Source organism: Augochlora pura, chromosome 3, assembly GCF_028453695.1.
Source record: "Augochlora pura isolate Apur16 chromosome 3, APUR_v2.2.1, whole genome shotgun sequence".
Lineage (NCBI taxonomy): Eukaryota > Metazoa > Arthropoda > Insecta > Hymenoptera > Halictidae > Augochlora > Augochlora pura.
The window spans coordinates 12,930,404-12,954,637 of record NC_135774.1 but is presented as its reverse complement, the minus strand read 5'-3'; the positions used below and the strand labels follow the sequence as shown (position 1 = coordinate 12,954,637).

The following is a 24,234-nucleotide window of genomic DNA, read 5'->3' as shown; positions in this document are numbered from 1 at the left end:
TTAGTTATTAGAACCATAGAAAGTAGTTACTAGAACCATAGAAAGAAACCAAACTCATTCAATTAATTTATCACGTATCATAAAATCCTCCCTTGAATTCTTCAGGCAGGTGTGCAATACACGCGTTGTCACATTCATCTCGGCAGCAATTCGCAGCGCCGGCGAGTAAATTTCGCGGATAAACAGAGTCGGAAAACGAAGCTTCGCAGTCCCTTTTGAAGTCCCTTTGGGAGTCCTTTCTAGCGTCGACTTCGCGCGATCCGCGAGAAGGATTCTCGCAAACCCTTTTCAGCTCGCTGGTCCGCGAGAGTATTTTCCAAAGGGCGGCCCCCCAAAGGCATTCGAGGAATTCCAGCGGGAAAGGTCGCTGGTGAAAAGACGTCTGGAAGGGTGACGGAGGTGGGAGGGAGGGAGGGACGCCTCCTATTTCTGGACTCCGCTCGCCCTCTGACATAATTATAAATATAGAACAGACGAGACGCGCTAAATCGGCCGCCGCGAGACCGACCCGTTTCTCTCTCTCTCTCTCTCCCTCTCTTCCTTCAACTTTTTGGTCCATTCGGCTGTCTTCTTTGTAATTCTCCGCCGTTCCAAGTGTATTTCTTCCCACCGGCAATTTTTTCGTACCGGTGTGGCGCGCATCCCCGGAGAAACGGCACTCGGATGCGGAAGTCATTCGAAGTAGAAACGGGAGCACAAAAGCGGCTCGTAAACCCTCCTACAATTTTCCTCGGCGAGCTCGTATTTCCGTCGTTCTTTCCGGACTGTCCGACTACGGCTTCTCACTCACGCTCTCTCTTTCCCTTCGTATCCCTTTCTTTTTCTTTCTTCTTCTTCTTTCTCTCTGTCTATTTTTCTTTCACTTGCTCTATGTCTTCCTTTAGGTCTTCCTCTTTTTTCTTTGACACGCTTTTCTTCTCTCCCTGTCTCTCTTTCTTTCTGTTTCTCTCTCTCATTCTTTTTCTCTATTTTTCTCTCTTTCTCTATTTTTCTCTATTTTTCTCCCTGTCTTTTTCTCTCGCTTCCCCTCTATCTCTCTTTCTATAGGTCTTTCTCTTTCGCACTCTGTCTTGCTTTCCTACTTTCTCTTTCCCTCTATCTCTCTTTACCTCTCGCTTTATCTCTCTCCTTTTCTCTCGTTATCTCTTTCTTTTTCCCTCTTCATTTCTCTCTTTTTCTCTCTTTATCTCTCGCTTTATATCTCTCTTTATCTATCGCTTTATGTCTTTCTTTTTCTCTCTTTATCTCTCTCTTTTTTCTCTCTTTATCTCTTGCTTCATCTCTCTCTTTTTCTCTCTTTTTCTCTCTTTATCTCTCGCTTTATATCTCTCTTTATCTATCGCTTTATGTCTTTCTTTTTCTCTCTTTATCTCTCTCTTTTTTCTCTCTTTATCTCTTGCTTCATCTCTCTCTTTTTCTCTCTTTATCTCTTGCTTCATCTCTCTCTTTTTGTCCCTTTATCTCTTGCTTCATCTCTCTCTTTTTCTCTCTTTATCTCTCTCTTCATCCCTCTCTTTTTCTCTCTTCATCTCTCTCTTCATCTCTCTTCCTATATCTTTGTACCTTCCTCTCTCAGTCTGTATCTTGTCCTCCATCTCCGTCATCCGCTCTAGTCGCAGTCGTATCATCCGGAAAAAGTCTCCTTCGGCCCAGTTGCTGAAAATCCACCGTCGACGAGTGGAAAATGTGCTCCCCCGACGGTGAACGCGATCTTTACGCTCCGCCGGTTCGACGGTACACCGAGTTTTCCCCACATTTGTCACACTGATACGCTTGCACGCACTCTCTGTTAACAGGTTGGGAAGGAGCCCCGGAGACTTTCAGTACTCTCTGAATGCCACGAGGAGATCCTTAAGACCCTAATCTCCAATCTACCGGATGCCGCAGCATCCGAGGGTCTGATTTATCAGCGGCCTTAGACGTCTAGGAATCCCGGTGTTCCGAGCTTCTCGCGCGCGCACATTACTCTTGAACACCGCAGATCCTCTCGCCGTAGTAATTTGACTAACTTTTCGCGGATCGATGGCTCGTCAATTCTTATTGGTTGAACGTGGAGTTTTGAAGTTTGAATGTGGAGTTTTGAAGTCTGAATATGGAGTTTGCGCCATTATCGGATCAGTGGATCAGTTAAATAGATTTTGACGGGACTGTTACAGTGTTATTAACTTTTTAGAATTGTTAAATGGAGAGGTATATTTTTATTTAATTCTTGTTTCAGAACAAGATAAGACATAAAAAGACATAAAAAGAAGAAGACATAAAAATTCGTAGTTGACTTGGAACGAATTTATATTGTATTTTTTTATTTAATTATTGAAACTGAAAGTTTCTAATTTGGTTTTTCTGATTCATGATTTTCTCACTTTATATTTCTTTTTAATATGTAGAGGTACAGTTCCTTAGAAATTTAATTTTTATATTGATCAATTTTCAGAGATTGCGTGAACAATACACTGCACAGTGGTCCGAAATTTTTCTTAATATTCAGTCTTTTTTATTAATAGACTCTCTAAGTAAACTCACTAATTTTATAAATTTCTGAGGTTTCTTAATTTTATAGTCCATTTCATGTCGAAATCTTTAACTCAAATGTATCATTTAATCCACGACCGCTATACTTGTTAAACACATATGACTCCTCAAATTCATAGGGATTAATAACGTCCTACCATGTCGTGTGCCTTATGCAATTATTAAATCTGGCACATGTCTCCAAATTAGCACTGCACATTTCCATCTTCAATCTCCAAATTGAAACTGCCTCCTGACCCTCGTCTAACCATCAAACCCACAGTTCTCTATATTATTTAATAATAATCTACTGTACCTTACACAACCATCGAACCTAGTACACTTTCCTAAATTAATATATAATAATAATAATATTCCAAAGTGTCTCATACAATCATTGCATCTAAGGCGTTTCCCTACATTCCTACCATCCTTTTCCACCATCAATTTCCAAATCCAAAATGTCTCCTTATCTATACTTTATCCATCATGGAATATGCTATAGTGTACCATATTAATATTAGGTCTATCAAAAAGTTCTGTCTGAGTTTTAACCCCTTGCACTACGACTCCATTCATGATGCGTCGAAGAGCATTTATTTGTTCTTAATATTTTCCTTAATAGGACCAGATAATTTTTCTTTCTTGTATTGTCTTTATTTACTCCCGTTTCTAAATTATGAAAAGAGGAGAATTTAGTTTCACTTCGATTTAGAAGGAATTAATAATATTCATATTTAGTAGATCTTGAATGGAATTTTGATTACGAGCCTACCTCGTTATTATAGGGCAAGGTTTATTATAGTGAAATATTATTTACAAATTACCATCCAGTTGGCTGGAGATAATAGACAACGAAATTAAATTCTATAATAAATATCATTAAATGTACGAAAAATTGATTATATTCTTTCACTTCGCAATATAATTATAGCACCCAGCGTACTCTCAAAATTCATGCGTTTGCACCTCGTACCTCCAAACCCAAGTTCCCCTCGATCCGCGCCGCATCGAATCGTTGGATCCGCATCTCCGAAATTCGCGCGCTCCAACATCGTCCTAGATACAACAGCGTCCCGTTTCCATCCGTTCGAAAATCTGCACGGCCGTGTACCCTCTTTCCTCAATTATTTTCGTTTCTCATCAGCGGCACGTCGCGCCCGACTGACAAATTGCCCGGCGGGCAAACAGTCGGCCGCCTGGCAATATCCATCCGCAAAACCGCGGAGCCTCGTATTTCATAACGCGATAGGACGCGCGTCGTTACCGTCCGCTGCCGACTTTTCTCTCTTTTCCGCACGGTGGATGTCGGCGACGACAATGAGTCACACACGGGCGACCGCATTGGCCATTCGCGACAGAAACGCGCCCGGCGAGTGCCGTAACCGTGCGGGAACCCCCGGTATGGCTAGACGATTTATTAATTGTCCCGCGCCGGTTTTCCAACGCTCGATCTTTTCCACTCGAATGTACCGTCTGCCCGCGCGACGATCTTTTGCGGCGCCCGATTCGGCGCTCGGTTGCGACACGCCTCTGACTCTAGACGGCCGCTCTAGGGCCACCGATCTTGTTCCAGATGATATTAGAGTCATCGGGAATGCGATTTCACATAACATGGTTGCATCAACTGGAGAATCTTTTTTTTTCAAATTGTGTCAGCTCGAAGCGACTGTAAAAGTTGCGAAACATTTTTTTAGAGGATAAAATCACCGTGGATTTAAAGATTGAACTTTGCTCTTTGTGATGATAGCAAAAAAGTTAAGATTGGATTTTTTTTGTTTGGTTTATTGAGGTTTCTAGTGTAAGTCTATTTTGGTTAATGGAATATAGTGAAAGTTTCCTAAAGTAAAAAATGTGTAAAAATGATACAAATTCAAGCATCTGTAATAACTTTAACAATTTTTCTTTAGAAATGAGTTTTACACAGATTTAAAGATTGATGCTTTATCTTTACAATGATGTCTTAAAATTCGTTCTACGATTTTTCCCAGGCGTTTTATGTAATAAAAATTGAGGAAGAAGTTTCGTCATATAAATTCCTCATGGTTTTAAACTCCTCATTTGAACTACTACAAAGTTGCCAACACACCTTCCATTCAAAGTTCAATAAAACGGCACAAAAAAATCGTAGATCACTTTTTCTTACGCCGTTGCAAAGAAGAAACTCCAATCTTCAAATCTGCGTTAATCTAAAGCCCTGAAAGAATTTTTCAAAGATTCTACAGAAATTTGAAGTTAGTACATTTTTTAGACAAAACATGCCTCCAGTTCTTCACCTATGGAGTCACTAAAAAAAATCATAGCTAAGAAATAATTTAGCTATATTAAAGCAGAAGTTTCAAGCTTTAAAACAAGCCGAGACTGATCCTTGTATGATTATTATTAAAGAAATGGCACCGGTTCAAATATCTTCAATTTTCCAAAAGTCAGAATATCGTTCGATGGAATGAACCCGAAAGATCTGTGCCACTTTGTCCGACGATTTCGCCGCAGCGTTGCATCAAAGTAGGCTGTTCTCGTCTCATGCCGCGTCTAGCCTCCAGTCCTCGTGCCCCGAAAACACGTCCGATCTTCGCCCCCGGGGTTTCACAATACACGGCCGCGACACATATATCGAGCGCGATGAAACGTCGCCGGCGGACGACGCCGCGCGGTGCTCGCCGATTTATTATTAGACGGTCTGAGCATTTAATTACGGGATTCGTTACACCGGGCGAAGTTGACGGTAACGCAGCCGGGATCGTTGCCAAAGAAAGGGACCCGGTAATCGGTCCGAGCGGTGTGTGCGCGCACGTCGCGCGTATATATAGGGCCGGACGGAAGCGTCCGCGGATATCTGACGGGAATAATGGAGCAACATTAATCGGGAGGGGCGCGTGACTCATCCTGCCACTTGACGCTTTTTCGCGGACCGCTAAACGGAGAGATTGATAACGTCGGGTCGTTCCGCGGAGATTTAACGCCGCCGCGATACCCGGGAGTTACGGTTTAATGCGGCCGTTGACGTCCTACCGACCGGAAGTCCGAGTGGTCCGTTCGCGAGACGGACGATTATTCATCGCGTTTCTTGTGTAATCACGGTGTTTCGCTTCTTTGCGGTCCGAGGGGGGATCCTCGGAGCGCTCCTTAAATTACGGTCGGCGTTTTCTGTCTCGTTCGCAGCTTATTATGACGGACTAGCCGCGCGTTTATGATGAAGTAACTTCAGCGGGACTGTATGGCTTAGTTGAGCTATTAGAGGTCTTTAACGCTTTACCGACCGGCTATATATCGTATTTTCGTAACGTTAGTAGCGGGCGATATTTATTTTATCTATTTTGTTTAGTTTTGTTGCATAGAATGGCTTGTGTTATTTTGTAGAGTTATATGTTCCTGTCAGAGACGTCATGTTGGCGCGTGCGAAAAATCGATCACCCTCGATCGCTAGTGTTCCCTAATCGCAATTTTAGCGCTGCCTAAAGATTACTTTCATTGCAGTGATTTTGAAAAAAAAAATTAGTTAGGTAACACAGACGTTTTTTAAAGCTATAGATTTTTCTTTTCTATTTTACGAATCATTTTATAAAAGCCAAGTCGTGAAATATAAATTCGATAAAATCAGATCAATTTACAAATATTCCTTCTAAATTATATTCTTTTTGAAGTCACCTCGAATCATTTCTATTTCTATCAAGTTTAATAAAAAGATCACTATTGAGTGCAAAAGGGCAGATAATTAAAACTATTTTAGTGAATCTAGCCACCATAAGAGGATCAATGCCTTCCAATTTTAATAATAAAAATATGATGTTTAAACAGATAATTTAAGAAAGACATTTTTTAATCAAGAAAATCATTCTTGAGCAATGTTATACAAAATACAAGATTGCATTATGCGTTATTGCTATAATTAAAAAATAAATACTGATAATTAAAAAACAGCTCATATAAAACTCGACAAAATGGCGACAATATTTGTCCAAGATAAATATACCCCGCTAATTAAAACTCAAACAATTCGTCGTGCCATTTACAATTCGGAAGACATTTCTCCAGAAACGACTCATTCGACACTTCCAGGGGGCGTAGCACGGTGACACACCTAGCCATTAGAGCCCCCCCCCCCCCCTCCGGTCCCAAGACCGTGGATCTGGGTCAATCGTTTAATAGAGGATCTAATCCGCGAAAACTTGCCGGCTATCACTTACCCGTCGACATGGTCCGAGCTGGTCTTCGCCGGGCCATTAGCGAACTCCGGCGGCGGGTCGGGCGTGTTCGGGCTCAAAGGGCTAATGGGTCGCCTGGAGTTCTCCCCTAGGATCTCCTCGAAGTCGACGACAGGCGCGGCGCCCCTGACCGAGGCCTTCCTGACCAGCGACGGCGAGGACAGTTTCTGGTGTTTGATCATGTCCGTGGTGGCGCCGTACGAGAACGGCTGGCTGGTCTGACGCGCGTGATAAGGGATGTCCTCGTCGATGTAATCGATGTTACCCGACGGGGAGAACGAGTCCGCGTGCTTCCTGTACGAGTCCGTAGAGGACTCGGAGATCTTCCGGTCGGGTGACACGCGGTACTCGTATTCCTCGCGACGGTGCTCGATCTTCGCCGGCTCCCGGTACTCGTTCTTCAGGGTGCTGTAGCTGCTGCTGCTCGCGTTGTAAGGCGGGCTGGACTCTTTCCCGGCCCCGTAGCTTCTGTAAGAGTCTTTTAGGGTCGAATACGTTGACGGAGAGTTGCTGGTGTGACTGCTGTAGCTGCGGCTCTCTTGGATGTACATCTTCTCGCTCCTGTCCGCTCGGTAGTCCTCTGACGGGGGATCTGGCATAGACTTTAAGAAAAGAGGGTTTTATGTAGATCCTTTGTGTATTAGTTGTGTTAGGGTAGTTTCTATTTTTTGGCTCTTTTTGTTTTTTAGATTTATGGGTGGTGAGAGAGTGATGGTGATTTATAGAGAGACAATTTCTGATGGCTAAGGATAAGGTCCACTCTATGGACACTTAACTTCTCGTCTTGCAATTAATATGGTACTATAAAAAAATTATTCATTTAGCAGATAAGTTAATTTGATTTCTAGTGTTATTGTTGATATAAGAATGTTTCAATTTTTTTACAATTTTAACCTTTTTTACTACGAATAATAGTGAATATCGAAGCGATAATACGTAGTGAATTCGAAGTAAATTAATTTTAATCGAATATTTCGTTCCACTGAAATTATTCTATTTATTTAGTTGAGTAATTTATCTATTTATCTATTTATTTGAGTAATTTATCCAATTATCTATTTATTTGATTGATTTTTTAATCGAATAAAATCCTATTCGAATGAATTCTTATTCGAGTGAAACGTTATTCGAATAAATTTTTATTCACTTTAAATTCCAATTTTTAATCAACCAAATATTTATTCGTTTGTGTCGATTAAAATTGTATTCGCTAACAGTAATACTACCATAGAATAAATTTAATGACCCAGTAACAGTAAAAAGATGCAATTTACTTAAATTTTATACAATTTTTCCTACAGCAATTGTTCAAATACCATAATCACCGCTATAATCTTCCAAAAATTCTCTCAATTACTATCGCAATTTTAAAATAAGAAACCTGTCATTTAACACCACCGATTCAATATTAATCCGACTAAAATTTCTAAAAATTCATTGCCAACTCGAACAAAGAAGTGTTAACGACTATAACAAATCGTCGAGAAAGGTTAAGCAGAGAGCATCGCCGAGCTAAAATTCCGAGTAAAAGATCCATCGTTAATCAATTCCGCGGAAAAGAACGTTTGCTTATTTAGCCTAAGTGGACCAGAAGCTGGAGTTCCGAGTGAAAATTGATTATCGGAGTCGCCGGGTTCAGAGGGGACCCGTTTGCTTATTTAGCGTAAGTAGACCAGAAGTGAAGGTTCCGAGTAAAGATCGATTATCAAGGTTTCCGAGTTCGAAGGAAACGTTTGCTTATCGGCACGGTCGGACACCGACGATATACTATTGGCGGCTGTTGTAATTTAATTTTAGCGAGCTACGTTCGCATGTGATACATTAGTAAAACACACGTGTTACTATAGATTATCTATTTAGTATAAACGTGTAAAGGAAAAAGGTACAACACTATTAATACTTTACCGACCATTCGTTCGTTAAAATTTAGTTCAATGTTAAATTTCGTTTCTATTTCGATTTTATTGATTTTATTAATCGCGAGAGATATTTAATATTTAAAAAGTCATGTAATAATATTGAAGCTTGCGGTAGTACAACGTAACACATTTATCTCGATAATAGATAAAAAATTGATGGTTACTCGAAAATAATTTTTTTGGCTTTATTTCTATTTTATATAACAAAATTCATTCTAACCATATTGAGTTTCATAACACATGTAACAATTAAACTTTCGACAATTTTTTAGGTCTAAGCTTTGGCAATATCTATAAAAATAATTTTAAAACGTATCACAAGAATTTTAATGGCGCCGCAGTGTCGCCACATGAGCGCAAAGGGTTAATAAAAGAACCGTAGCAACCGCGTGCATCGACATAATACGATCGAGTATTGATGTTACAGTCATAGATTTTCTCACAGTGGCGAACACCTACCTCGACAGTGAGCATCATATCATGGAGGAGTTTGTCAAGATCACCATGAGCCTGGTTGTCCGGCTCTGGCTCAGGCGGGCTGGGTCGTTGCGGTGGGGCACTGCTGATGCCACTGTCCATGGAAACTGTCAATGGCGAGCCGCGGGCACCACCGGCAGCACCCGGGTGAACCACAGCGTACAAGGATCCATCTATGGGACCGCAGGTGTAACCCAATCCGCGGGGCGACGTCTGGACCGAGGAGCTCGACGGCGGCGGCGGTGATAATGGTGTTTCCCGTCCTTCTGGAAAATTTTACCGTCAAATACAGTCCACGGATTGACGATCCTGCTGGATCATCGCGTAAATTGCGCACATTTTTCAGGAAGTTAACCCCTTTGGCGCTGATTAATTGAAATTATAAAACTCTGATTATGGCTAATAATATATATTATTTTGGTTTATAATAATGGTAAGATATATGCTTGAATAAAAGAGTTGAAGAATCATTTTTAGAATTTTAGCAGAGAGTGGAGAATGCTTTGAGATTTGCTAACCATTAGATATAAAATTCACAATTTACAGATTGTGTCTTTACAATATAAATAGTTAAAATTGTCAAGGCTACCATAGAAATATTTTTTAAACATTTTCGAAACAGCGAATACTTGAAAATAGATTTAATGCATTGATTTGAAAATTATGAAATTTCTCAAAGAAATCAGTGCAGAGAAAGCTCTCTAATTTAAAAAATAATCAATACCTTAAAAATCTGCTATGTTTAAAATGCACTGCATAAATTACGTAACATCATGAAAATCTCATACAAATTCCTACAACAATGCAACCTAGTGCATTAACCTAAAACGAACGCAAAAATCGTCATTTCCTCACACTGGTTAATTGTATTTCTCTAATAATATATTTCACGAATCTAATTTTCATAAAGATCGACCTCGGCCGCGTCCCTAATTAAAAAGAAGTGACTCGGTCAACAGGTGTGGCGCGAGCAAACGAGCAACGGAGTTTTTCCTAATCGAGCAGTTTTCGAGGACGCGCGCAGTTTGTCGTGGCGTTCGCGCAATCTCCCCCCGTGAGCGCGTCGCCGAACAAAGCGTCTCGTTAGCGGCGAACAATCGGCTGTAAATCGTTGACCGATGAAACTCCGTGGACTAATTGCGCCGCCGGGCGGGGTTAAGAACCCGTCCGATCCGGTACGGATCGTCCTTCCACCTCCGGACCGTCGGTCCCGGCAATTTAACGCTAATCCGTGTCGTTACGTCACGGCTGAATAATTCACGTGCACACGTGGGGCCGCGCGCGCGCGCTCGCGCGGGCAATTCCACGGGCATGGCGCGCACGACGGGGTCCGCGCGCGTGTGTCCCGGGGTCGAGGAAAGTCGAAGGTTCGTGCCCCTGTTAGAGGCAGGCCGCGAAAAGATCTACGGGAACGATCGAGACTTTCATCTGGATCCATGCGGAATCGGTGTCACGTAGACCGTTCGCTTTAAACTGCTTGTTCTTCTAGGCGGCGAAATCGATTCGATATTTGATAGTTGTGCGACGTTTCAAGAATGCGCTTGTAAAAACGCAACTTGGGGAAATGAGATAGTTACAGCGATTCTAATAACGCGATGCGTGTGATGATGGTTCGGTGATATTACATTTCTCATGTGGTGTTTCGAGAACCAGTTTCGTATGTCTGATCGAATGGTGTCAGTATCTACTTCGGACTATATGTTAGACTTGTACGATTTATTCTGCCTTTTTAATTCAATTGAATTTGTAGCTACAGTGTAGTTAGCATATTTTATTGCGCTATTTTTTCTTTATAATTAAAAAGGTTATGTATCGTGTTTTTAACTCCTATTTCACACATCAAAGCATGTAGAATTTTCTTTTAAATTATGCATTTGTTGTTAATCTATATCTATAGTTTAATATTTGGTACCTGTTTATAAAACTATGACTATTAAACTTGACTTTTAAATAACTACTTAATAATTCTTATTCAGCATTTTAGAAATTGTTTTTTTTAAATTGAATTTTGAATTGTTTTGAATTTTAGAAATTCATTAAAAAATACTAATAAAATAAAACTGTACTAAAGCTATTCACAATTTCTCAATGCTTAGCTAATTTCTCTTAAATTTTCTGAATATACAGAAAAATCCTATTAAAATTCTCCAAACATTTGCAACAATTTCGTTGCTAACATTGTATAATTTACGTTTATTAGAACGCCAGGTCCGCATCAATCTGATAATTTTTGCATACCAAAGTTTCCGGGGACAATCCCTTTAAAGGAACACGATTCGGGGAACGTTCCTCGTGCGACCGCTAAAATATGTCTTCCTGGAGTTCGTGATGGGATTGCTAACAAGCGGCAGAGGCGGACAGGGTAAAAATGTCTCAGGACTGTCATCCTTGCCGGCGACTTATCTCCGGCTAGCCCGCGGAATAATCGATTAGAGCCGATGCCGCTTTTACGAGCTCCAATGAATTGAAAATGAAGGCGAGCACGTGAGGCTTATTGCCGGAGACTGTGCTGCTATACGTCGAAGCAAATTGTTCTGACGGCTGCAGCTACAATTTTAACACTAGATCTGTCGATTTGAAAAAAATAGCCTGGATACCAAACATTCTTTTACATCGGGCTATAGTATAGTACTGTTACGTATTTTCTCCACCTAAAAGTATAAAATTTTTATATTTCTATTTCATTTTCATATTTTAAGAGATATGAGTTCGAAATAATTTGTGTAAATTGATATTAATAAAAATCCATATTTTAGACATAATTGAAGAACAAGATTATAATTTTTATTGAAAGTGAATTCCATTACGTAAAATCAGATTGATGAATAAATACTGAATAAAATCAATAAAATTAAACGAAATGAAGATTTGTAGGTATATAATATAACTACTGTATAAATTTTTACTTCAAGGCGATTTGATAAACGTTACCTACTAGTACAATACAAGTAATTTTAATTTACTAGATCGCGCTATATTAAATCCAATAAAATTATTAATATTGACCAAAAAGGAAATTGGAAAATATAAATAAAAATGGCATAAAAATCTATATAGTTTAATTAACAAAATCTAAGCTAGAACGTTAAAGCTTTCGGCGCTCTAACTCTTCCGCATCGGAGACAATTCGCGCGCTATAAGACGAGGCCAATGAACCCGAAGATTCGAATTTCCCATCTCCGTTCCGCCATTAAAATTCGCGGCATCCCGTCACGGAGTATTTAATAGAGTTTCCACGCGGCACTGGGCGCAAAAAAACATTATATCCGTAGCAGAAAAGAGGCAAAACAGGCCTGGCAAGGAGAAGTGCGCTGGGCGAGGAGCGCTTTAAAGCTCGCCGGCACTCGTGGACACGCCATTAGCATCAAGTAGACGGTCCCGCCGATGCTTTCCACGCTCTATGAGAACCCCCTTTATGCGAAACCGTATCTCGCGGATGTTCGCGCGAGCTGCGCGCGCTTTTTGTCGTGGAACTCGCGGGGAGACGCGAAATTCTCTTTTCGAGGAACCCGGGGACCCCGGCAAACTCGGACAAACGAGAGAGAAAGAGAGAGAGAGGGAGAGTTGCGAAGGTGGTTTTCTTTTATCGGAGAACCGAGCCGTGCTCCGTGGCTTTTTTTGGTAGCGAAGCAGCCGCGTGGGCTACGTCGGATCGCGATTAAGAATTCAAATTGCCCGCCGCTTTAAGATTCCAAGGCGATGGCCGCTTCGCCTTGGTCGGATTATTCAGGCCGGCTGGCTCTCTCTGTTTGCTTCCATTAGGCGAGGCTCGCGCGGAATTGATGGAGAGACGTTGCCACACTTTCCGACGATAGATATTATAAGTTAATTATCGAAGGCTACTCTTCGCCGGGAACTTTGTTGATCCGTTGGTTTCGACGGAGCGCCTTCGGCCACGGAAAATTATCGGCGGAGTTATCCGCGGCCCAGTTCGACTGTGTCCGATCAAAGGGTGTCGTTTTCTACTTCGTGGGCAAGTGGCGTATATTTATAGAAGCGCGGTCTTAATTGAGAGAATTGCTGGTCGCGAATTATGTCAGATATTTAGTTTGAGGATCTGAAATGTTTCGCGTGGTGTGTCCGATTAAGGGATGTCAGTTTCTTGTTTAGAATAAATGCCAGTCGCTTTAACCCTTTGTACTATACTAATAAGTCAGACACGTGATAAAGATCCCACGCAGGGTCTAATAAATATGAATATTATTATTTTCTTTTAAATCGAAGTGACATTGAATTCTTTTGTTATTAAAGTTTAGAAACGGTAGCAAATAAAGACAAGAGATGAAACAAAAATTTTCTGGTCCTATTAAGGACACATAAGTACTAATCAACGCAGTGTGAAAGGAGTCATAGTGCAAGGGGTTAATTGTGAAAACAAATGCGAATTATGTCAAATATGTGGCTTAATGACCTCGAATTTCTTCTATGATATCGTAAAAGGAAATTCTAAATGTCTGATCAAAGGATAGACTTTTCTACTCGAAATTAAATACCCAATAATTATAGGACCTTAGCTTAGTATATATTTTAATACAATTTTCTTTTAATATTCTGTTTAGCAAGTCACTATGTCTGATCAAAGGGTGCCATTTTCTACTGTACACTATATGTACCTAGAACATCTAGCTTTAATTTTAGAAATAAGTAGAAAAACACAATATTAAAAATGTCTATAATATTCTCAAAGGTAGTTCCGCCTATCTAATCAAAGAACATAATTTTCTACTCGACTCAGTCACGCCAAACACCCATAAATTCTCTTTCAGAAATAATTACTTGAAAACGACAATCAAATCAGTATCCCTTAATGAATTTATCGAGCTCAATGTCTCTCGTTGTTCTTAGCAAGTTGGACAACCCGAACTTAATTAGTTGAACCAATTTAAATCTTTCTCCGCCAGCACTTTGCATTTGCATTAATTTGCACTCGCTCTAGAGCTTCCGGATCTCATGAAATTTCTCTGGTAATATTCCGAGAGGCAATTCCAAGTATCCGATCAAAGGACGTCGTTTCCCACTCGAGACTGAAAGCCGTGCACCGACAGGACACCCCGTCTCGAATTACCGAAAGAATAACCACGCGAAAAAAGACTCTCAACACCTTTCGAGCAGAGTACATCAATCGGAGAACTGTAATTAGAAAAATAATTTCACAGCGCGTTCCGCGACTTGATAAATCGTCTTAACCCCGGAGATGAAACAGGACCCGTTCCCACATCTTTCAAGAACCCTAAGAGCCGTCTATTGGATTCAATTGCGGGAAAGTAGAGCGTACGCCGGTGAAAAGAAACTTCACGGACACCGTGTAGACTCGGCGCGGCATCGGCTGAATTGAATCCGCTATCTGCGCCGCGCATCGCGGCAGGTATAAATCATTTTTATTCAAGCGTTTCTCGATTATACTCGCGCCCCAGAGGCAACAGCATATCTCTCTCTCTCTCTTTCTGTCTCTTTCTGTCTATATCTTTCTCTCTTTCTCCCCGCCATCAATGACGGCTAATCTCGCCGGCAGATGGAACGCATTTAACACCCGCGCGCCGCGCAAACACACTGAAACACCGGCGAAGGCTGTTTTGCGGCCGGTTCGATCGAGATCGCCAGATTATTGCCGCGGTTCTCTGCAGCCTCTTTTCGATGAAGAGAGAATCTAAACGGCGTCGCCGTATCGCGGTCGTCGGGGCCTCGGGGCCTAACGACGCAGTAAATCCAACGAATATTTGCCAAACACGATAAGCAAGAAGTTGCGCCGCCGCGGCCGATATCGTTATCGAGGGCGTGACTTCGATTGCAGAATGAATGACTCTTCCACCTGATGCTCGATTAGAGGGAAACGATAAGGAAATATTCGGATTTCCTGTAAAATCTTTTGCAGCGTTTGAATATGTTGGGTATTTTTTGGATGTGTGTGAGCATTATTTCTATGCGTTTGAGAATTATTTTTATGCGTTGAGTATTATTTGTATACGTTTGAGAATTATTTGTATATGTTTGAGAATTATTTGTATAGGTTTGAGAATTATTTATACACGTTTGAGAACTATTCGTATAAGTTTGAGCATGTTTCAATATTATTTGGACATGTTTGAACATTATCTAAGCAACCTTGATCACTAAAATTAGCTACCTTTGCTGCTTCGAAATTTGATTGAGTACACCGTGCTCAATTAATTACAAGATCAATTACAAAACATACAAGAAATATAGTAAAATTACTATCGCTTTAATAAGACAATTTATCGACAATTATTTTCTAATTATGTACCACTTTTTAAAAATTGTTGGTTACTTTTTGGATCGGTTTCGACGCGGTATCTCGTGGTTTGGGACAGTTACGAATGGTTGTCGGTGATCGATCGTCGTTCAGCGGAACGAGACGAGCTCCTGTAGTTAAAATTGATGGGTTACCACCTACGGAGGACCACCCCAGATTTTTTCGCGGAACGATAGCCGCTCGAAGGCTGAATTTGTGTCTAATGAAAGGGGATTCTCGAACGACGATCGCCCTGAAAAAGACGCCCTCGGGCAAGATGGCGCCGGCGCGGCGTTCGCGTGTTCCGCGATATCCATTAAGTCTTCGAAAAGGCTTCAAACTAAAACGCCGACCCTATATTACGTCGGACGTATCATCGGACGCTCTTAACGCTGCTAACTCATTCAAGGATCACGAAGACCACGTTCAGTCGAATGATAATGAGCCGCGGTTGTTTTTCTCCGTTAAAACGAATCCCGATTTATTCTGGCGACGTGTCATCGCCGACTGCGGAGACGCGTTTTCAGTGTGCCAAAGGTATAATTAGACACCGGTTTCGTACAGTTGAATGCAGTTATACCGTAAAATGATTGACAAATCGAGAATTTGGGGCTAAGCAATGTTTAGCAAAGTTTGTTAACGAATAATCGACGATTGTAGTTTATTTTTCTGATTGGTCAACTTCTGAGCACTTTTAACGAGTTATAAAAGTAATTAACGTGACTTTTAGAATGGAATAATTTCTTCAAAATTCGGCTAGAAGATTGAATATCCTTTTCTGAAGTTAGAGAATACAAAAATTTATATTTATAGCAGCCAGAAAAATCGGTAACAAAAATTGTATTTCTTAATCTTTATATCTGAGCTTAGAATAGAAAAAAGTTTCTTACTTTTTTGTCGTCCCAGCCGATTGCAAATTCTTGCAAATCTTTATTTAGTAAACCATTGTCTAATAAACTAGCTTCTATAACATTTAAACCGAATAATCAATAAATTTCCTATTTGAGAATGATCGAAACAGTTCTTAGAAAGCGATGCAGTTCTGACTATTCCGAGTTAAAGACGCAGTTAGGAAATTAGTTATTTAAACGTTGACGCGAAAAGCAGCGCAAACGATCGAAAAAGTTACTTGGCTATGCAGATCGATGGACGTCGAGGCGACAACACGACACTAATCACCCGGCCGACCACTGACACGGAGGATCGAGACGATCTACGAGGAGCACTTAACACGTGCAGGCTGCAGCTGCAACTGCGACTCCGCGCGGGCAGATTGTCCGCGGGATAGCGGTGTCGCCTTTGGCCAATAGTCGCTCGCGATCCACGCGGATTTATTGCGCCAAATGATACGTCCACGCAACGATTACGTTTCGCTGCCCCGTCCGTTTTATTGCGGGGACTCGCCGTTTCCTTTTCCAACGACGAAAATACCGCGATCCGAGCCAAGGACGGGATCGCTCGAGCGAGACCTTATATTGTGCCTCGCGCGCAATATTCGATTCGGCGAAGTTTATCGATGGTCATGCACCGATTCGTTGAGCCGGCGACCGTCGGAAATTAAATCGACGATTGCAATCGGGGAAATAAATGGAAATAAATGGAAACAAATAGGCGACGATGCGTGCGCCGACCTCCCCCCGTGCATTTAGTTTCACGCGTTCTGACTGCGCTGATGGAAAATCTACTTTGCGCGCGAATGTACACAGTACTTCGGTGTGCAGGCATTGATTTCGGCGATGGAACGTGCAGTGGGGAATTAATTTTATATCGTTAACGTCGTGGGGTTTTATTTCGGTGAATACTACAATTTATAGAGCAGAGTATGTACTTTAATCTGGCGTAGTAATTGTTGCATTTGTAAATAATTTTCATTCATGAATTTGTAATTTAATGCAGCAATGATTGCGAAATTTCCTGTAGTATTTTTGAATTCGTTTTATGTAGTCTATTTAAATTAATTTCAAATATCGTTCAACAAAATTGTTCGCTGTAATTAATAGTACATTCTAAAGAACAGGTAATGCACTTTAATTCAGCATAGAAATAGTTGCAAGTGAAGAAAATTTTCATTCATGAATATTTCATTGAAAAGAATAATCCTCGTGGGATTTTATGTATTCTAAATTATATTTCACCAGTTTATTTGATTTAATTTTAAATAATATCCGACAGAGCGTTTCACTTCATCCAGTAATGCATTCTAAAGAGCAGAGAATACTCTTTAATGTAGAGTAGTAATTGTTGCATTTGCAGATAATTTTCATTCATGAATATGTAATTGAATATGGCAATAACTGTGAAATTTCTTATCATTTTAGTTTTTTTCATTTTATGTAGTCTACTTAAATTAATTTTACATAGTTTCCAACAAAATTTTTCACATTAATCAATAGTGTATTTTAAAGAGCAAGTGATGTCTTATAATTCAGCATAGAAATAGTTGTTAGTGTAGAAAATTTTCATTCATGAATATTTCATTGAAAAGAATAACACTCGTAGAATTTTATCTATCCTAAATTATATTTCACCAGTCTATTTGATTCAATTTTAAATAATGACCTGCAGAATCTTACGCTTTAACCAATAATCTTCATCTAAAAGAGCAGAGAATGCGCTTCGACTAGTTGCAGAAACAGTGACGTTTCTCTACAAATTTCATTCATGAATACTGAATTAAACATACCAGCGGGCTCTAAATCTTGAACACATAAAATCTGTCCACGCGTCGGCCATAAAATCGGAAACCGGTGACAAATGTTAATAACCAAGACTACATCGCTTGAAACAACCAGACGGTGCCGAAGTAGATCCTAAAAAGTTTATCGCGTCTGGCGGCCTCGCTAATCCAGCGCGCACACATCAGCGAGATCGAGAAGCGAGTACGGTATCGGTGAATGATTTGCGGCACACGCCATTAAATAGGTATAATAGAGGAAGCGATAAACCGTATCTGCTCGAGGACCAGGATAAACCGTTTCTACGGGCCGCTTCTGCTCGGAAGTGTGCTCGACGGAGAAACACGGTCGTCTCCACGAGCCATCGTAAACAATTGCGTTTAAACATGATGCTTGTTGGCGCACTCTCGTTGCACCTCGCTAAGTAAACGATGAAATTAATGAGGAGGGGGGGACGAACAACGGGGCCGGCCTTCCTTCTGAAGAGCGGTGCCGGCCGATCCAGTTTCATTTCGCGCCGCTTAATGCCCCGAGCTCGCGCGCGTTTTACGGCCGCGGGTCGATTGTTGGCTCAGGAACCTGTAAACATCTGTGGGAAATTCCTTGGTATCTCGGCTGGCCGGCGAGTTTCGCGCCACGCGATACAGGGCCGTTCAAAACCACCTGTGCAACTCTGACAGGTAGACTCGATTCTGATCATAGAAATTGGGAGATTTGATTCGATTTGGTGGAAGGCGCTGTTTAAACTATTAATTGTTGCTATGTGTTTAGAATGGGTTTAAGTTACTGTGATTGTATTGTATATTACAGTCAAATGACTGACTGTATTTAATTGTATAAAGGTACTGTGCATTTGATTCTATGTAATTACTGTATACTTAATTTTCTTCATATTTTATTTAAATACAACACTTATATAGAATATACAATTTAATAAAGAATATTAATGTATATATCCTCCTTAATGAGTTAGCTATTTCTGACGACTATAGTCGTCGTAAAGAAAGAGCAAGTGTCAAAATGACTGACTAGATAGCACTTTGTTCTCAACTATAGTAATTTTTATACAGATTCGAATCAAAGTGAAAAGACTGCGGCTCTGTTCATTTAATTACTATTACTAATAACAGGAAAGCAAAGAAGAAAGTATTTTAGTTATTCCACAGAGTAATTTTAAGAAAAAGCAATCTAGCCCATTTTGAAGAAAGTAATTACGTTTCCAAAATTCCGCGAACACTCTTCGCCATTATCATCGGTTTTCCCAGAACCAGAAAACTGATATCTCTAAGCTCCGAATAAATTTCGCCGACTCGGCGATTCTGATAACCGGCGGGCTGAAACTTTTGCGGCTTAGTGTACGCGGAACGATCTCATCGGGCGGATTCGTTTCACGCTGTTTAATGGACTCTCGTCGCGGCCGGTTGTCTTTATGGCACGCGAGTAAGTATCCAGGCGCCGCTAGAAAGCGCCATATTTTCCGCGTGCACCGCGCCGTGCCGGGGAATCGTTCGGAATCCATTGAAACCGCGTCGGACGCGCTCCGCTTTTTCCCTCTCTCGCCCCGCCGCGATCCGCCGCGGATTAATAAGCTCCGCGCGCGTAACTCGTCGAGGCGAATATGATAATTAGATTCCGGCGCGGGGACGTCATCGTCGTCCCAGCCGGTTCCACGCACGCTCTCTCTCTCTCTCTCTCTCTCTCTCTCTCTTTCTCTCTCTCGCGTCTCTTTATTTTGCAGTCCCCCCCTTTCCGCTCGCGGATCCACCTCTCTACCCGCCCTCTTCCGCCGCGGCCATTCACGAAAGGATGCAGATTACGCGAGGCCCTCCGGCTTATGGTAGTAAAATTTCGCGACGGCCGGTTTCTATTCATGACGCCGTCGGTCATTATCTTTCGGAAAAGAAACCGGCCGGGACAGCGCGACGAAGAGGAACGGGGGGGAGAAGCAAAGAACGGGGGGCGGCGAAGAACGGGGGACGGCGAAGGGGAAACGCAAGAGGAGACGAGAGAGCCGAGAAAGAGAAAGGGAGAGGCACGAACGAATTACTCGTTTGACGGCCTTATAGAGATTCATGAGACGCCGATGGGAAGTGGGCAACGATCCAGACGGAATATACCTTCTTCGGGTCGTCGTCGTCGCCGACTGAAATGCGGACCTGGCGGGGGCGTGGTGGCTCCTGGGAATATCTCTTCGCACCAGAATTCCTCGATCCTCCGGAAATGTTGTTACAGCCGAATCACTCGGTGCTCGTCGCTGACGTATTGAACGGCGTTCGGTGTCTCCGAAAACAATTTAACCCTTTGCCGTGCCGGATCCAAGCCGGGCGAATTTAAATGCCTGCCTGCCGGTTTGAACGATGCGAGACGCTCTTTGCTTTATTCGATGTATTATTGATTCGATATATTTTTATTGATGTATTGGGAATCGTATTGCACTTTGCGAAACATTAATTAGTTGGTAGGAGGATTTATTAATACCTTGTCGCACGATTTATTTTTAAAGAAGTAAGTGTGTGGATTATTTAATTTAGAGCTGTGCGAGAAGTTATCGAAAAGTAAAATTAAAATATTTCTGTTTTTATTTCATAAACATTTGATATTTATTTGATATAAAAATAAAAAGATATCTTTTTGAAGTTATAATGAAATTATCGTGAACGAAATTTAGACTGTTTAAGTGTCTTTTTAATATCGTCTATTTTATAATAATTTGCCAGAAAATTAATGTCACAATATTACATAGAAAAATACAAGAGAATGTGTATTATATATGTGAAATTTATATAATTTTAAACGTATAAATATGGGACGGGCGTCGCCCGTCAAGTACGATTTTTAAACATATTGCCTCAAGCTGTGCTCATTATTTCCAATTTAATAAAATAAAAATCAGATAACTCCTCTGTCCTCTACAATCTTTGTCCTTTAAACATAAAATTCTACTTGTTAAAAATTTAAATATCCATTTACAAAAAGTCAGCGATCTGTCCTAACAGTGCTCCTTCGAATGCTAGCGGCAAAGGGTTAACCTGCGCGTGATGGTTGAAAGTTCACTGAATAGTCTAGCACACTCGAGTTAACCGTCGGAGTTCGAACGATAGGCGTCCGAGGAATTCGTCACTGTCTCGCGTCGCATCGGATCGAGATTCGCGATCGCAGCTGGAGCACGTCGAACACCAAAATCACTGTCTAGGATCGGGGATTTAACTTCGCCGAGGCGAGAGAAGAAACGCGTGTTCCGTTCACCGGCAGCACAGAAACGGCACTGTACGTTGCAAATGCTGCACGATGCTGATCACCACCATACCACCATACCACCACCACGACCAGCACCCGGCACAGTCATCGCGATCACCATCAACCACCACTACCACCGCTACGTCACACCATCGGCATCGTTCACCGGCACCGGGTACCGGGGCTATCGTCATCATCGTTGGAGGCAGGCCTCGTTCTCTTCCTACGCAAGACGCTCTCGCTCGAAGTTTTCGGTCTCTGCCTCCGCAACGCGACTGCGAATAAACACCGGTACGTACAACGGGGCACCGACAGTGATTCTTGTCGGCCGCGGCTAATTTAAGGTTGTCTAGGCTCTTACGGGAACGGTCAATCAGAACACAGTCGATTATTGTCGAGCTTCGCTCTGTTACCTGTCTAAACTGTTCCAGTTTATTGTGCTCCGGGGATTATTCGCGTCGCTCCGTTCTCTGCCGCGACGGAAGTATTCCGTACCGATGCCGCGATACGCGGGGACACGTTCGCGTTTATTGCCGACGAGTGTTCACTCTATAGTTAAATAAACAGTGTTGATATTCGCGGGATAAAATCTTACGTGCGTTTATATTGTCGCGGAAGAGATGTTGATATTGCTGGAGAACTGGATTCAAGAGACACTAAAAGCAGCTGTTTTATTTAATTTATAAAAGTAATGATTGTTCTGGTTTTTTGTCAGTGTTGCTGTAATATTTGCCGCGAAGAATGCACATATGAAATAAATAACTCGTGAGCTCACATATCTCTAAAATCTGAATAATGATTTAGTAATCAAAGTTCCCCCGAGGTTGCTACAAATGCACGCGTAACGCGCGTATTAGATAAATAACTCGCGAACTCATACATCTCCAAAATCTGAGTAATAGTAAATTAAAAGGTTATCCACCTGTCACGGCTTACACGAACCTAGTAAAGTATTCGCTAGCATGATCCACTGATTTGTCACGAAACACTGCAATTACTGTCGCACACGCGTATATATTCCAATTAAAAACTGCAGATTTGCTAGTACACCTTTTCAAGCGATCAGGATAAAATTCCGCATTTAATATATTTCGCAAGAAATATCGTTCGAACTATCCGATGTTGACATTGTCGTTTGGCATTCATTACCGGCACGATCCATTAATCCCGACATCAATTAGAAAACCGCGGCAGTTCCCTTTCGCCTGGACAAAATGTTGCCCGTCGAATGCAAACGGTCGGGACGGAACGCACTGGCAAGAAACACTGCCCGGCGATCGTACAAGCCCACGGTACAAGAAACGAAGCGTATCGCAAAGTTTGTACCCCCGGCCGGGTGCGTGCGTTCGTCTCTTTCGCGAGAGATGCAATTATAAACGAACGCCGCCAGGTCGGGTCCACGGGATAGACGCGTGACGGAACGAAGGGGGGGGGGGGAGGAAAGAGCCGACGGTGTTGGTACCGTCTGACATAGTTATTGTTAGCGTCCCGCGAGGACGGTATCCGCGAGGACGTGGATTTTAATGAGCCCCCTTTGGCTGTCAGTGGTTGCTCGGTCGCGGCTCGTTGATTTCCGGCGACGCGAAACCCACGCCGAAACTGTAACAGGATCTTATTTGGACGATGAATTCCAGTTTGATTTCGATGCTGTTTCCAGTTCACCCCCGCAAGACTCCTTTCATTAACGAATGCACTTTGCGCGGCGCCGAAATGCGATCTTTGCTTTGATTTGGAGGCGATCGCTTGCCGGGGACTGTTTGCGCAAACATTCGGGCGATGGGGGTCGTTGAACGGAGGGGTCATTGAACCGAGAGTAGTGAGAATGAATAATCAGAGGGTATAGATGCGTTATTGGGTACTTGAAATTTTGAGACAGTTTTTGGTATTTTTTTAGAAATGTTTCAAACATGGTCAAATAGGGTATACAGTAGATTAGTGATTGATTATTCGGTTATTTGTTATAGCTATTTATTCATGTAAATGGTCTGTATTTAGTAAGATGTGCTTGAATGTTCATGGTAATTGATTTTTCTAAATGTCAAACATGGTCAAACGAGGTGATTTTTTATCTATGATTATCAAAAGTGTATTTTAGAGGTTTACATTGATGTAGATAGTTAGCTTAAATCGAAATTTATTTAAAGGCTTGTCAACTAAGTCAGACAATTTTTCTTAATAAGGATGGCAAACAAGGTTAAACATAAACCTAATTAAAACATAAATTTCACTCTTCTTTGACTTGAACATCATTAACCATAAAAATTGGCAAGTCTCCTTATTAACTTGATAAGAAAGGAAATCGAACATATCACAGCTTTAAACATGATCAAACAAGAGCAAACTTGATACTCATCTAATCAGACCTCTATTAATTTTAAAAGAAAACTTTTTCAATGATCTAGAGTACTTTTGAAATAAAAACTTGACAGCTCCATTTTTGTTACCTCGATGTAAGAAGGCTTCGAGCATGCTTCAAACATATCCAAACAAAATCAAACCTAGAATTAAATTTAACTAGGTTCTGATAAAATTTTAGAAAGACCTTTTTCAATGACCTAAGGCCCTTCAGAGATAAAGATTAGAACCTCGTCCGTATCTGTTCGATGCAATAACGGTTTGCGTAAATCCTAGATCCCCGCGACCCATTCACGTAGTTCCTGACCTACGTGAGCGTGTGCGAGCGAGTGAGGCCCGCGCTCTTTCGCGACGCGGGCATTGCGTGTTCGCGCAACGGGCCCCTCTACCCATTCGACTGGCCTCCAGTCGCCAGTCCTTCTACGGCAACACTCCGAGAGCGCGGCCCCGTCGTTGTCCTCGCCGTGGTCGATCGTTCAAGTCGATTATTTCGTGCGTGTACAAGCGCGCGCGCTCGCGACCGAGCCGTGCCTACCGGTGGAAACGGTACTCTCGACGTGCCCGAGCCGCTGAATTCGACACTTCGGGTTGCTACATCGCCGCGG

General features: G+C 41.8%; 1 protein-coding gene across 10 annotated transcripts in view; it reads right to left on the bottom strand.

Annotated features, from left to right (window-relative positions):
* By (focal adhesion protein tensin) overlaps positions 1–24,234 on the bottom strand; it is a 303,833-nt gene that overhangs the window by 18,409 nt on the left and 261,190 nt on the right. For 9 of the 10 annotated variants that reach the window (XM_078177339.1, XM_078177341.1, XM_078177345.1 and 6 more), the window contains 2 exons: positions 9,095–9,378; positions 6,699–7,318 (listed from right to left, as the gene is read on the bottom strand). In XM_078177339.1, the coding sequence (XP_078033465.1) occupies positions 6,699–7,318; positions 9,095–9,378 (904 nt within the window). The remainder of the gene's footprint in view (positions 1–6,698; positions 7,319–9,094; positions 9,379–24,234) is intronic. The other variant, XM_078177340.1, reaches the window with a different exon arrangement.